The sequence below is a fragment of the Anabrus simplex genome, chromosome 12 (assembly GCF_040414725.1).
Source record: "Anabrus simplex isolate iqAnaSimp1 chromosome 12, ASM4041472v1, whole genome shotgun sequence".
Taxonomy (NCBI): domain Eukaryota; kingdom Metazoa; phylum Arthropoda; class Insecta; order Orthoptera; family Tettigoniidae; genus Anabrus; species Anabrus simplex.
The window spans coordinates 38,302,987-38,319,478 of NC_090276.1; the positions used below are offsets into that span (position 1 = coordinate 38,302,987).

Sequence of the window (16,492 nt, forward strand, 5' to 3'; positions counted from 1 at the left end):
GGGTGGCATAGAGCGCTGCATCAAACCAGTCTATGGACTGATGGCTCAAACAACATAATTTAGGTGAAGAACTATGAAAATGACAATCATGAATTCTACGATGTAACTGCAGAACACAATTGTAGGTATTCATGTCATATTTATTTACGATATCTGTAAAATTGTGGTGGTTACTTTTTTCTTAAGAGTGCAATTTGTCTTATGTCCTCCCATCCAAACCATCTCAGTTTATTTATTAACCCATAAACCCCAGTCTCTTCTGTTTAATGGAAGTTTTCCTCCACAGAATTATTCAAAATAACGTTTTATAGCTGCATACCAAATTTTGTGTCAGTATCTCATATAGTTTAGGAGAAAGGTACTTTTTGGCATTGTCCTTTGGTAAGCTTCTCTTTCATTTTTCTCCTCTACTTAACTCTGTACTGTCCAGATTACTTTTTTTTTTTTTTTAAATACAAAAAAATGATTATTTTTATTTATTTTTATCAGTATTGAAACTAGATGAATTTTCAGTTTCTGCTTCAACATTGGTCTCTGCTGATACAATGTCATTGTCTCCATCTTCATCCTCTCCTTCAGGAATACTTATATTTTCTATTAGCTCAAAAAATCTAATTCAGTCGATCGAAATATGGTCCATACATTTATAGACTGAAGGGTATTGTAACAATAAAAAACATCATTTTCATTTTTTTCAAAAATTACTTTTTTGAAAATAGGTTTGTTACTTTGAGGTAACACTGGGCAGTAAAGGTAATGGTATACATTTTTATGAAAGGAATGCTAAACAATTTTCTGATCCTATTAGAGTTGCAATATATAACTTTTATGTAGCATTCTCTTAAAATTATGACGACTATATTCAGATCACATGATTTTTTTTATTTTATCAAATGTTACTGTTGAGACAAATTTCTATTTGTATGACAAATACCAATATTAATTCAGTAAAATAAGGCTGCAAAGCTTTGTGTTATCACTGAAGTGAAGTCCTTATGTATGGTATCTCACCTGTTTCTACTCATTGTGTCAGAAATGACTGGGAATCTATTTTGTTTTCCAATGTACGAGAGCTTTGCAACCCATAAATTGACCTATAGAGACAAAAAAGTTTAATTTCATGTTTGTTCACACTTACTGGTTTTGCTGGATTGTGTTGAACAGAATATAAATTTGTTTGTTTATCCATTAATTTTTGAAATGATTTATTGGAACATCAGGCATTTGAGGTCCAATTGGTAGCTGATCTTTCCATGCCAATACAGAAGTTGCCCAGCGTATGCTAACCTTTTTCCAAACAGTATTTTTTCCTCCACTCGCCCTATGTGATGGCAATTCACTGACAACTGACCATCGTCGATGACTAGTTCTAAAATCTGTCTGTAAGCTATTGAACATACCGTAATGCAGGGTGACCAAATGTAATCTTTTCCCAGACATGTCATACATCTTAACCTCCTGTAAGTCTACAGGTATTGTGTTTAATGTTGAATAACATTCTTCAAGTATGGAAAATTCTAAATTCCCATGGAGGGAATTAGATATTTTTCATCAATAGAGCATGTCTGGTGAAAAATATCTAATTCCCTCCATGGGAATTTAGAATTTTCCATTCGGAATTGCTAGGCGGGCAATAATTCCATTGTGGAGATTTATCTCCCGTATGCAGTTATCAGACTGTGCCTCTTATAAGGGCTTCTGATAAGTTCACCTGCATACACCCCAGCGTCAGTGGGTAGGGTCTGACACATCCCACTCTGATGAGTCTAGTGTCAGACCTAAGACGAAACGTTGGTTAATAGAGCAAACGCCTGAAAAGCCTTACATCTGATATGTTTTTGACATTCTTCAAGTAGTCGGCGTTTGAAGTGTCAGATTGACGTTCTACAAGCACAGGCCACTGCAGAAAGTATGAAACTCTACCCATGTGCTCGGGAGCTGCCCTCAGGCAGAGTTACTTCACATTAAGCGCCATAATACCATGAGCGAGCAGTCTCAAAGAAAAAAGCCTTGAGGTTCATGAAGAAGTCCACTGTGTAGCAGAAGGTAAAAGTAACGGTCATATTGATATAATTGCCATCAATCGGAGACAAAACAAAGCAGAAATTCTTGACCCTACGATAAGGTTTGGAGACACTCTTTCCCAGCCAGATGACGCCGATAAAGAAAAACAGTATGTATATTGTAATAGTTATGGCATCCGCCATGCCAACTCACTACGCGCCGGGGGCGTCATCGTATCGGCCCCAGCCCCCTTACGCTCGAGCGCGTCAATCCCGAGCAACACTTGGTGCTAGGCCGACCCTTTCGCCTCCGTCCGCGGCCCCACAGCAGAGGACGACTGAAATTACTCGACTATTAATCTGGAGTCTTCTATCTCGCGAGGTTCCTGGATACATCTAGCATAAGGACTGTTCTGGAAGGCCCAGAGCAGGTATATAAGGAGAGGAGTAACTTGGAGTGACAGTCAGTCAGAGTGAGTTAGTGAGCGAGAGTGAGATTGAGTTCGCTGGTGTGAGTTAGCGAAAAGCGCAGTCAGTGATAGCTTGGGCTGAGATGTCAGATGGAGTGTCTGCCTGTTGGAGCCGAGGACTCGTTCCTGTTTCCCTGATTGTCGCGCACGCGCGTGTGCATGTGTGTGTGTGTGTGTCTCTCTCTCTCTCTCTCCCTTGAAGCCGGCTGCTGGAGAAGAACCTCGGGTGTTCTGGAGCAGAGCGAAGGGAACACTGGGTGCCGACGTGTGCCGACTGCGAACGGAGTTCGACGGATTGAGTAAACAGCGGATACTATCCCGACCTGCAAAACTGACGTGTAGGCTGTGGACCGTGATAGCGCTAACGAGTGTGACTGAGTGGCTGAGAGAGTGTACTGTAAATAATCAATGACACACACACACACTCTCTCTCTCTCTCTCTGTAGATTGGACATGAGAAGCTGAGAGAGAGAGAGAGCGCGCGAACCGTGTAAGTTGTAATCTTGGCTATCGTCTGTGTGTGTGTAAATCTGTAATTATAGTGCTAAGTTAATAAATCTTAGAAATAGGATGCTACCAGGTTCTGTACTCACCTATTTACTTATTTACCCTGCCAACACGTTACAATATGCACCAACAGTACCATACTTCCAAAGAGCCTACAGTGTCACGAACATACAAGTAAGAGGACTACTTCTGGGTGCTAGGGGGGACCATCCCCAGAAATGTTGTTGAATAGTGGCATCGTACAGACTGGACAGAAATATTCAAGACAAAATTGTTACCACAATTATAAAATTCTCAGTGGCAGTAATGCGGAACTATTTGTATCGAAAACATAGTATTTAATTTCTTCCCGGTAGCATAAAAAAAAAAGTTCATATTCTTGAGTACACTGATATATTTGTTACAAAACCAACAAGTGTGTAATTATTTCAAAGAACTTGTGAGCTATTCTGTGTCCTTTGGCAAACACATATTGGTTTCAGAATGAATAAGTGAAAAAATTAAATTGATATTATACTTTCATGTTGTGGTTTTTAATTTATAAGTTCAATGTAATCCTGTATTTTCGGTTTATTTTTAAGTGTCCTACATTTTTCTTTGAATGCCCTATATGTACAGTAGATGACATCTTGCCCTTTTTATTAATGCAATCCGACCACCATGCCATAATGTCACTAAAAGGTACATGAAATGGTACGCTTGTTTTTATCATAATTTCACTGAAATAAATTGTGATCATAAGAGATATCTTGTTGCTGATTTGTTATAGATTGCCAAGATGGATGTGGCAGCACCACCACCACCACCACTTCCTCCTGTACCGGTGTCTCCCCTCTCCACACATGTTTTGGATACAGCCAAAGGAAACCCTGTGGGAGGACTTCAAGTTACCCTCTACAAGCTGATAGAAGGGCGTTGGACTCTCATCCATGAAGGGTAAGATTTTTCATGTAAATGTATCTCTGCTCAATACAGTAGTCTCCATAACTTGGCCATTCAGTGGTGCGACCAGTAAACCAGTCTCTTGTAATTCTCCTCCCCCCTCCCCCTTATCTGGCTCAGGATACTATGTTGAAACATCTAGGTTTGAATTCTAGTTTTCAAGTTTCTTCAGATATGTAGATTTTGATCCTAATTCTTTTCTTGGCTGGAACTTCCGCATTACAACCTTATAACAGTCTAATATTGTACTCTTGTCATACAACTTCAAAAGAAAACTAAAACTACACCTTTTAACAGTACCATAGTTAAAATCCATTGGTCACTCATAAGTAAATATTTATCTTCCAAATTGTAAAACTGCAGCCTATGTGTCTGGATGTTTATCCACCTTGATTGTGATTTCATATTAATTGAAACTGTCTTATTACTTTTTGTCACAGGTTCACCAACCCAGATGGCCGATATACAGAATTCATTGAGAGAGCAAGTTTTGTAGCTGGTCGCTACAAGTTGCACTTTGACGTGGATCGTTATTTTGAATTACGCCGTCAAGAAACTCTGTATCCGTTCATTGAGGTAAGTAATATTGGTACCTGCTTGTTATGTTTGTTTTATAGTGGAGCTCATGAGAGTTATGACAATGATGGTATAAAATATTAAAAAGGAATTCACCAAGTGAATTAGCCACATAGTGTGACTGTCAGCTTCCATTTGGAAGACACTCGGTTTGAATCTCACCTTGAGCAGCCCTGAAGATCGTTTGCCTCAGTTTGCCCATTTTAACACCAGGCAAATACTGAGGCTGTGCCTTATTATTTTTCCAATCCTAGCCCTTTCTTTTCTGATCATTGCCAGAAATCGTTGTTGTTGTTGTTTTTTTTAAATGTTGCATCGACACAGATAGGTCTTGTGGCGACGATGGGATAGGAAAGGCATAAGAGTGGGAAGAAAGTGGCCGTTGCTTTAAGCTACAGTTCCAGCATTTGCCTGGTGTGAAAATGGGAAACCACAGAAAAAACCTGTCTGCAGGGCTGGTAATAGTGGAATTCGAACCCACTGTCTCCCGAATGCAAGCTCACAGCTGCACGCCTCTAACTGCACGGCCAACTCGCCCGGATCTATCTATGTTAGCCCCATGTTAAAACACTAGCAACTGAGCAAGTGGCTTTGCGATTTGGTCACATAGCTGTGAGCTTGCAGTTTGGAGATAGTGGGTTCAAACCCCACTGTCAGCAACCCTGAAGATGGTTTTCTGTGGTTTCCCATTTTCACACCAGGCTAATGCTGGGGCTGTACCTTAATTAAGGCCACGGTCGCTTCCTTCCCGCTCCTAGCCCTTTCCTATTCCATCGTCGCTATAAGACCTATGTGTGTCGGTATGACATGAAGCAAGTTGAAAAAAACTTTTACAAAAATATTAAAAAGATGAAAGATAGTTGTGATCAGTTGCTTGAGACATTAGATCTTGTAGTGAATAGCAGACAGTTAGTGCAAATTGTCTATCAAAATGAGTTCTATATAGAAAGATAGAAATATGAACAGGAACGCTATTGATTGTTGAGTATTCAGCCCGAAGACTGATTAGATCCTTAAAATGTCAGATCGGCATTGGAAAAGGAAGCAATAGAAAGAGGAGACAACAACATTAAACACGAAAACACTGAAGGATAAGGATCATCTCCATCCATTTCTTATCAGTCCTTAACAAACTCGTTAGGCAGCAATACTAGCTGACAGTTTCGCTCACGATTTCCTGCCACCTCTCTTGCCTTCCCCCTTCAAAACAGTCACTCCATACCAAGGTCATACATGTTTTGAATTGTGAGGCAGATAAGACATAGTGCACAAACACAATATTTAATTTTCAGCCATGAGAGAGACAAGGTGAGCTTGATTTTTAGTGTTCGAATAAAGTCTTCTTTTGATAATAACAAATGGCAATTCTAATTTTGTTTTTATTTTTAGGACAAAGTTTATGTTAAACTGGCTTGCATGATTCCAAGACATACAATCAGAGTTCAAGGACAAGTATAGTTCAGAAAAAAATAGATAAGCAGCACACTCAGCTAGTCATTTACCAATATTTCTTCATATTAAGTTTTTCTGTATTTAGTGGCAGATGAAAGTTGTTTTTTGGCTTTATAGAGCACACAAATATAGCAAAACAACCTTCAAACTATGGATTAAAGGAGATATTCAACAGGAGAAGCTGCAGTTATAAAATTTGCAATGACAGACAAATTGATTTAAATCAAGAGTAGAATTTTTTAGTTACAGTAGTTGTTTCATAAAAGTTTTTAAAGGTAGTTAATTTGACAAATTTGTTATGTTATTTAGATTAAAATTTTAATACACAGAGATCTTGATGTTTTATTTGAATTGACATACAATAATTTTGTTCTTAGTAACAGGTGGTAAATATTCAAATTATATGCAAAAATTGTAATTTATTTATTAGGCAAGAAAAGGTAGTGATGTTAGCAAGTAGTAGAAGTGATTGGCAGATTAAACAACCACTGAAGAAGAGAACAAGAAGGTTCTCGATACATGTACGGAACTTAAGAAAAGACTGTAAAAGGTATTGACAAGGCACCATATAATTTAATTTGATTAGGTGACAGATTAGTTTGAAGTCAATACGGGCTCAAATAAATCAAACTATGATAGTTAAAATAATTCTGACAGATGTTTGGTCATGATATAGAATGATAGGTCCAAATGAGTTAGCTGGAAAACGTATGATTTCCATTAACGAACCAATAGTATTAGAATTATCCACTTCTTAATACATTTCAGATGTAATGACATGGGATGTGATCACATGCCTTCTGTATGTCAAAAAAGGTAAGTATCTGTTCCTTATTCAGTGTGGTTTATTGCCTTTGTTTGAATATCATTCATTTCTTTGTTTCAGATCGTTTTTGACGTTAAATCTCCGCAGGATCACTACCACATACCACTGTTGTTGAGCCCTTTTGGTTACACCACATACAGAGGGAGCTAATACAAATGGACAAGTCACACTGAATGAATTAAATGGATACAACTGGTTAAGTTTGGTTACTGACTGTTTTATAATGTGCAGCCTGGACTTCTAGTTGTTGCTTGTGTACTGTACATTGGGCAGAAGCCATAAATACCAAAGCATAATTATATTTGTTGTGCTGTTCCTTTTCTGTACACTATATGATCAAAAGTATCCGGACACCTATTTCAAGTGCTCCATGGATACACTGCTCGGTAGTGGACGTTAATACAAGTTGGACCTTAGTCCTTATTACAGCTCAGTCTGTGTGAAGAAGACTGTCTACCAGATGTTGGAATGTCTCTGTGGGAACGGCAGACCTTTCTTTGCATTCTTCTTGTGTTGTGAGTAATGGGTATTTGGAATGAAGTCAAATTCATTTGTTCTAATTCATTGTAGTTCATCCCAGAGGTATTAGATGGGATTGAGGTTGGGGTTCTGGGCTGGCTAATCCATTTTTGTAATGTAATTATCCTTAAACCACATATGAATAGACCCTGCTTAATATCTTTTACCATTGGGAACATGCAGCTGATCAAAAATGTTCTTGTATCCTTCCATCTTTATCATGCTGACATGCTCTAAAGTATTATGAGAGGATCACGCCCCTTCAGTGGAAAACACCCCCACATTGTCACCCCAACTCTGCCAAATTTCACTGTTGGCAGTACAGGCTGGCATGTATCTTTCGCCTTGCATTCATTAGACCCAAACCCTCCCACCTGACTGCAGCATGGTATAGCATGACTTATCTCTTCAAATTATGTGACTGACTCCAGTTGTCCACAGACCTGTCGCAGCACTTCACCGGTGAAGTGTGCCGTTTATGGACAGGTGTTTGAGCCTTGAACTCTATACCTATAATATTTAAAGAAGCATTCTGACACATAGTACTGGAGAGAGGAGCATTGCATGTGCCATTGCACGGTGTTGCCACATTCCTACATTCCTTTTTCCTTCTCCTCGCTTCCGGCTCACTTACTCGTTAATTCAGACCGCTGTGTTCTCTTGTAGACTACTTGGCCAGACTATGACTGGCTTGCTCTCATATTTAGTTATCTTTGACAGGGGCCGGGCTGATAAGCTCAAACAGAGGGCTGGCTTTCTGAGCCCAACTTTGCAGGTTCGATCCTAGCTCAGTCCGGTAGTATTTGAAGGCGCTCAGTTACGCCTGCCGCATGTCGATAGATTTACTGGCACGTAAAAGAACGCCTAAGGACTAAGTTTTGGCACCTCATTGTCTCCGAAAATTTTAAAAGTAGTGCACAGGACGTAAATTCAATAATATTATTATTCCTTGACAGGGTTGGTACCTATAGCATGTCAAATTGCTCAACATACCCATGCTACACACCTTAGTAGCATAACTATAGGTCATAAAACAAATAAGAAAATAGTGAGTTCAAGGGGGAAAAGATGCCACGTCACCCAGCAGTAGAGTGCCTGGCTCGAAATATGTATAGAAATACAATCATTTTACAGAATTAATATTTTAAAAATACTTTTACATACTTAATAACAGCCATGAAACAGAAATAGAATATAACTCAAAACTGAACCACTTGCAACAAAAACTAACTCAGAAATGATAGGATTGACAACTCCAAGCAACACCAGCCGGCCAGCAGACTTATCTCCATGGCAACCATACCCTCCACTCCCTTTCTCCCACCCCGGCAAGCAGTAAATGGACCTCCCTTTAAGAACTATCAGAACGCGTCTTTCAATATTACAACCTTAGTCCTTGTATGTCCCGACATATAATCATAGTCCTAGCTGCACGGTTAGGGGTATTGCAGAATTCACAAGTGATGGTATCACACAATGTTATGCAATTTTCCCATACTGCCTTCTTTCATGTTCAACAGTCCATATTGGTCAACAGACATGGCCTACCTGACCATGGTTTTGTTGTGTTTGTCTTCCCTTTTCCACTTAAATATCAAGTCCCCAACATTGGACTTGGAGAACTTGAGAAGGGCAGAAATGGGCCCTGACTGACTGCTTAGTGATGTGGTAACCAGTAACCATTTTGTCTTCATAGTCACTAAGCCCCCTTTTGCTCCACCAACTCTGCTGGTATCTTGTAGAACTAAAGCACATTGAGCCCTCAGCTGCCCTTTATAGCAGTAGCAGTAATCGTAGTGACAGCTAGGCTCTTGTTTATGTGTACAGAGGGAGTGTCTGGATACTAGTGATCAGATAGTGTATACTTCAGACTTAGCATGTGTATTAGATGGTACAAGCTTCCTTCCACAAATAAATCCAATTGATCCAGTTCACTGTCTTTGCATATCGTAAGTGCCATCTTCCGCAGCAGCTCTTCTGTTTAAAAGAATGATAATTGTGTTGTGCTTCCCCTTGTAACAATAATCGCTACAACTCTAACTCTTCTAATAATATGGGAATCACTGGATCATTGATAAGACTTATTTAATTAAGCAACTGCATAATGATGATTTACTGTCATTCAGAAGCAGCTCAGTTGGAATAAATATTATTCATCATCATCATTTAACAGTCGCCAGTTTCCTGGGTGGGGTGCAAGAGCGCTGTCCACTTATGTCTATGCAAGTACACTACTTCTTCAACTTGACACAATTCCACTCCTCTTCCTTGCAGTTCATCTTTTATTTGGGAGATCCATTGTGTCCTTGGTTTGCCTGTAGGTCGCTTTCCCGCCAGCTCTTTGTCAAACCATTTTTGTGCTACCCTCTTCACATCCATCTTCTTCAAGTGACCAAACCATCTCACTCTTGATGTTGCCAGAGTCTCGTTGAGTGGTTTCACTTGAATGTCTTCATGGACCTTTTTATTCTGGATTTTATCTCATCTCGTTTTCTGTTACACTGACCTCAGGAATTTCATTTCTGCAGCCTGGAGTTTCCTGTTATCCTTTCTGTTGATAGTGCAAGTTTCCAGACTGTATGTTATTGGTACAAAGTAGGCCTGATAAGTTCTCTTAGGTATTAAAGGAAGTTGGCTGTCCCAGAGGGGGTTCTTGACTTGATGGTACAATTGAGCTCCTTTCTGAATCCTATTGGTGATTTGATCTGAGCAATGGCCATCTTGAGTTACAATGCTGCCAAGGTATTGGAACTGATCAACTTCTGACCTTCTTTCCACCCAGCATAATATTCATACTTCTTCTTTGCCTGCTAACCTTCCTGGCTACAGTCTTCGTAGGGCTAATTTTTAGGCCAAACTTCCTAAATTGGTTGTTCCAGGCATCTGGTTTCTGCTGTACTTCATCCTCCATGCAACCCCAAATCACCACATCATCTGCGAAAGCCAATGCCTTGAAATCATTACTAGATATTATTCCTTCCCATTATTTATTTCTATTACCTGTACATCTTCAGCCTAATGGCAGAGTCCACTATGTGCTGTCTCCTTATTGGTTTGACTGTGGATCATGTTGGGATGTAGATTTATGCTCTTCATGCCATCATGAACCATACTGGCCCTTTGTTACTTAGATCATCCAGTGGCTGTCTTTCCTACAATCTCTAGTGCGTAGCAAGCCAATCTTTGCTACTCAACGACTTTTGGTCACAGCACATGTCCAATCCCTCAAAGTCAATTTTCATGCATTTTCTCCTTGATTGGCACATTGTGAAGTTGTTTTCTGATGTCTCCATTGGAAATGTGCATCAACCTAGTGACAGCTGACTATCCAAGCACCTTCGTCTCCATGACATTCCATCAACATTCTGCCTCTTTCATAGTATACCTGCATTCTGTAATGTAGTGGGAGACGTGTGTGAGGACGATGTAATAGATCTTCAGTTTGAGATTGAATGCAACATTTGTTGTTGTTGTTTTCCATTTCATCTTGGCTTTGTGAATCTTCGCAGTGGCGTCTTTGATTAATTGGCCATTGTTAGCAGTTGTATGTGAACTTCATCACTCACGGCAGGTCCGTGCCATCAACATTTGCTTGTCGGGACTGAGGACAGGGAATGCCAGTGCAATTCAACCTCCATGTCATCAAACCATGCCTGTGTAGACGCCATGTTATTTCTCAGGCCATTCATCATCAACATTTTCATTTTTTATTTTTGATTGGGGCAATTATCATTCTGAAACAGAAACATTCTCCTTGAATCTCCAACTCACGAATACCATGGTGAGACTGAAATTCTTCAACCAACCTGTGCCAGCCTTAAAATCGGGTGAACCATCTTCTCATTTAGTGCAACACTTTCTCACATAATAAAGGTCCAGAAATGGGATCTCCCTTACTTCTTGTCGGAATAAATCATAAGTAGGCCGCCGCTTCCAGTATTTCATCCGTAACTGATCTCATAGTTTTTCACTTTTCAGATCCTTCTTCACTATCGAACTTCGATGCATAATTCAGAATTTCACCTTTTCGGTTCTTCAAATTATAAATTGTGGATTTTCCAACACTGTAAGTTTTTCTTAGACACTGCACACTCTTACCTTTAACCAGTGTATTAATGATCTCTAACCTCTTCTCAATCCATAAAACATTGCGATTTCATTTTTTCCTTTTTGGCACTTGTAGAAGCTATTTTCACAACGTAATACAGTACACACACCCGCATAAGTTGAAACATTATAAAGTAAACAAACTGTAGGAGAAAACAGAGACAACAATTGAAAACTAGAACTGACTCACTACTGTAGGCAGCACGCACCTCCACCATCTCTCTTTTTTTTGCTTGTCTGGACAAATGATGTTCAGGTTGTTTGAGTCCACATAAACGACATTCTACTGTATATATGAAGCTGAATGCACTGTTTGTTCAGCAAAAACATGTTTGCGTAACCAAGAAAGGTAAGTTACTGAACATGAACGCATGGTCCGAGTTTGAAAATATGCAGATATAGTTTTGATGTTAATAATGCTTATATTTTGAAATACATTATGAATATTATTACTATTAAAAGTCAAACACACAACTATTACAGCAGTACACCGGAGTGAAAAGATTCAAATGTTTTAAGTGGATATATTTGAGCAGAAATGTATTAATGAAGGAGGTGGAAGTATGTATAAATTTTCTGAGAGATAAAGGCCACTCAGAAGTACTTAAGAGTGCAGAATTGTTTTTTGGATTACGAAGACATAATGCACATGTTGCGAGTTTTCTCCTTAATCTTGGCACAATCGACAAATACAAGGAATTCTTTATGAACTGTCAGAAGGTTACTGGTGGTAAAATACAAAAATCAGATCAAAAATTAGATGTATGGCTTTTCAGGCGTTTGCTCTATTAACCAGCATTTCGTCTTAGGTCTGACACTAGATCCGTCAGAGTGGGATGTGTCAGACCCTACCCACTGATGCTGGGTTGTATGCAGGTGAAATTTATCAGAAGCCTATTATGAGGCACAGTCTGATAACTGCATACGGGAGATAAAACTCCACAATGGAATTAATGCCCGCCTAGCAATTCCAAATGGAAATTCTAAATTCCCATGGAGGGAATTTGATATTTTTCCACCAATAGAGCATATGAAAAATCAGATCAAAAATTAGATGTATGGCTTTTCAGGCGTTTGCTCTATTAACCAGCATTTCGTCTTAGGTATCCCACTCTGACGAGTCTAGTGTCAGACGCTTATATTGATTGTCAATCTCTCGTTCTTGCATGCTATGTTCGTGTTCGTTCACATCTGTGTAGTCGATTCTAGAGACTAATCGCTCGATATAGAGTCTTTTTTAGTAATAATATAGTGACAGAATTTCAATGATAATGACTAGTGACTTTTCTAGAGATTTTAGGAGCCATTTGGAGAAAATTCTGACTAATTTTGATTTATCTCAATATAAATAAAATAAGAGCTTTGCCTACATTGCTCAGAATGTAAAAAGAATGATATTTCTGTACTGGTCGTGACCACAGTAACAAGGGAAAATGCACGTTTTAATTTTCCGTAATTTCTGTCGATATGTGTGTATGCACGCGTATCACCAGAAAACGGCTGAAGAGAATTTAATAAAAATCGGTATATAAAGTCGGGAAATAAGTCTCTACAATCTAGGCCACGAGTTTTATTCACACTGAGTGAAATGGTAGTTTTGCGGAAGGCCTAAAATTTGATTCTCGAATATATTTGTTATTATTGACTCTATTGATACATAACTAAAGTTATATATTATTATATTTACTATCATTTATGTCTTATACTTTTTTACCGTACTGGCTATGATAAGAGATATTCATGAATTTGGATTTTTTTTGCTAAGTCCATATCAGCGCCGAGGTACGAGAAAATGGGTGAACAGAATTTAATGAAAGTCGGTATGTAAAGTCGGGGAATAAGGAACTACAGTCTGCGCTACAAATAATTGTATTCACCCTGTTCGAAATGGTAGTTAGGGGAAGGTGTCAAAAATGTAATTTTTAATTGCCTATCTTATTGATCATATCGAAAAGTACTACGTAACAAAAGTTATAGAGAATACAATTTCCGATTATTTTTGTCTTATTCAGTTTTACCATACCGACTATTATAATATTGGAGGTGATGGTGATGATAATTGATTATAAGAATGAGAAAAAGTCATGAAGGAACGATCGCTTGAATAATAACTCACTTTACATTAGATGCTCTAATATCACAGAGTCGGAATAAAACTAAATGTGAAGGCCTGCAATATAGAAAGTTCATAAAATTGATCAACAATAACATTACATTGACCATTGTTTGTTTTGATGTGCTTTGTGTATTCTGCTGCCATTTATCTCCGATAGATGGGATTACTGCTGTGTATCGAGTATAACAGCCTGCCTGAATGTTGGCGGGAAGTAGCTGGGGAGTTAAATCTCTTCTTTAGCATGCCATTCCTCCGGTTCATAAATTTTCTTATACTACTGGTACGTAACACACTGGATCATCATAGTATTCCATCTATTCGATCCCTGCTCTGAGACAGTGATTGGAATGATCAGTGTGCACACTTAAATGGAATAATGACAGAGGAGTGTTCGCGGCTGTCTGCGGCCTGGTCATTCTAGCTCTGGAACTTTGAACTGTTAGATCGACACTGTAGTACTTCAGAAACAATGAAGGTATTCATTAAACCACCTGTTCAATACTTTACATCCACAAAAGCAACTTACCAGTGGATGTAAAGTATTGAACAGGTGATTTAATAAATACCTTCATTGTTTTTGAGCTATAACAATTTTCAATACGGATCAGTAATGAGGTTTATAACTTGTAATACCGTAGTACTTTTTGTTAAAAGTGAGAAAAGTGTGCTTGTTTTCATTTTATCGAATATTTCATTTGACAGCATCGCTTTTAATAGTGACATTAATACTGACGTCATTGTACTGACCTGTGTTGACTTCAGTTGTGAAAACTATAAGGGCAGTCTTTCTGAGAATTCCGTAGTGAAGCACTGGTACATCAGCTAGTTATTTGATACAAATAGCATTGCGCTTCGCATTATTGCGCGGGCACTTGATGCAATATATTAATCTATGCATTTGCCAAGTAATGGCATCTAAGTGCATTACTGATTCATACGTGTGGAGCACGAGTTCATACTATTTTCGGAAGGCTTATCAGAGACTGATCATCTTACTCACATACTTCCTGTGAGGGAATAGAGATGTGTAATTTTTAGCCTTGTAGTCTCATATAGCAACAGTTGGGCTTTGAGACAATAAGTGTTGTGAATATATCATAGTACTGTATTGTGCAAGACATATGGAATAAACAGTTTTGACCTATTGTGTCTCCTGATTTTCACATCAAAATCTCCTTGTTTTTTGTTTGTAAAGTTGGCAGGTATGGATTTGTCTTGGTTTCAAATAACATTAAGTGCAAAATCAGAATAATCGTTTTCTTTCAATTTACACTACCTGATCAAAAGTATCCAGACAGCCCTATGCAATGCAGAATTAAACCCTAGATGTCACAGTATAAAAGGAGGCGAGGAATATTGTATTGTCAGTAGAGAAGTAGTAACAGCAGAGCTCTCTCTTCCATGTACTAGCTTACAGTTCTGACTGCATAGTCTTTGCTGTGGTGAAAATTCACTCAAAACTGGTAGCAGGTTTTCTGATGCCTCAGAGAAGGAACTTTATGGTACTGTCAGAATACCTAAATCTGACCTAATCAGACAGATGAGAAAAGCTGTTAATGTTCGAGGGCTGTACTGATTATATTTTTATATTTCATGTTCCCATCAAGGTAACTTTCTTCATTATGTACACTTGAAAACTTATTCTGGTTTTATAGATATGCTAAGTTAAAAAAAAATTATGTTACGTTATTCTTTTTTATAACTGATTCTGGTTGTTTATATGGAGCAGCTTAGTGGTATCATCTTTGATCTGCAACTCTGCCTAGGAGTCCTGGCTCATAGATGGTGTTCTCGATTGTAGGATAAGTGGGTTTAAACCACAGTTCCTACACCCAAATTGTACTGTGTGCATTCCATATGGAAACTTTGTATGTTATTTTTATTTTGGCTACAGTTTACCTTCCAAATGTATAATAATGTATGTAAACCTTTATTACTATATACAGTATGCAGTGAGTTCTCTTTGTACATATATATTGATACTAGTGGGTTAAAAAAAAAATTACTTTATGAATATCTTGGCTGTAATTATTTGGAGAGGGAGACTGGCTAATAAATGCCCTTACCTTTGTCACCATCTATTTCCTCAGAGATCATGAAAATTAAATATTCAAGCATTACTGTACTTGCTAGTGATAGAAAACTTGCTGAGTTAGAGACCTCCTGTGAATAACAAACTTCATACTTCTATTTTTCACTATCTTAAAATTCTTGGAACCTATCAGACAGTATATTATATGGTGGAAGCACTGGAAGGTAAATATTCACCGAGCGAGCTGGCCGTGCAGTTAGAACCGTGTAAGTGTGAGTTTGCATTCAGGAATCAGTGGGTTCGAACCCCACTGTCGGCAGCCCTGAAGATGGTTTTCCATGGTTTATCAATTTCACACGAAGCAAATGCTGGGGTTGCACCTTAATTAAGGCCATGGCTGCTTCCTTTCCACTCCTAGTTCTTTCCTGTCCCATCGTTGCCATTAGAGCTATCTATGTCGGTGCAACATAAAGCAGATTGTAAAATGGTACATTCTCATTCAAAATGACACTGCAACCCACTCCACACTGCTAGCTTAATTTTAACTCATGTGTGCGTTGGGCATTTAAATATCCCCCAAGCCTATGAGTTTTAAAGGGAATTGGTTGCAGAGTGTGTGTGTGTATGTGTGGCTGTGGTGAGATGAATCTCCGTAGCAAGCTTTTGCGACCGCATGAGATGAAATGAATATTGTATTTGATAGTAGGAAGGGAGAGGGTGAAACCCGGTACCACTACATAGCCTACTCTTGTGGAATAGCACTAAGGGGTCTGCTCAGGACTTAATGTCTCCATCAACAATGTCGTATGCTTCACTCGATATGAACAATGCTGAGAGGTTTGGAATTGAATCCAGATGTTTGGCACACTATCTAGTGATTAAAAATTGTATACCACCACCTCTCCTTCCTTGCCAGCCAACATTCGGATGGTGAAATGTTTT

General features: G+C 38.7%; 1 protein-coding gene across 1 annotated transcript in view; it reads left to right on the plus strand.

Moving 5' to 3' along the window:
* The window catches only part of LOC136884319 (uncharacterized), a 34,695-nt gene extending 19,161 nt beyond the window's left edge, over positions 1-15,534 (plus strand). Inside the window, exons 4-6 of the mRNA XM_068229892.1 lie at positions 3,750-3,916; positions 4,363-4,498; positions 6,837-15,534. Of these exons, the coding sequence (XP_068085993.1) occupies positions 3,750-3,916; positions 4,363-4,498; positions 6,837-6,926 (393 nt within the window). The 3' untranslated portion in view covers positions 6,927-15,534. The remainder of the gene's footprint in view (positions 1-3,749; positions 3,917-4,362; positions 4,499-6,836) is intronic.
* The last annotated feature ends 958 nt before the right edge of the window (positions 15,535-16,492 follow it).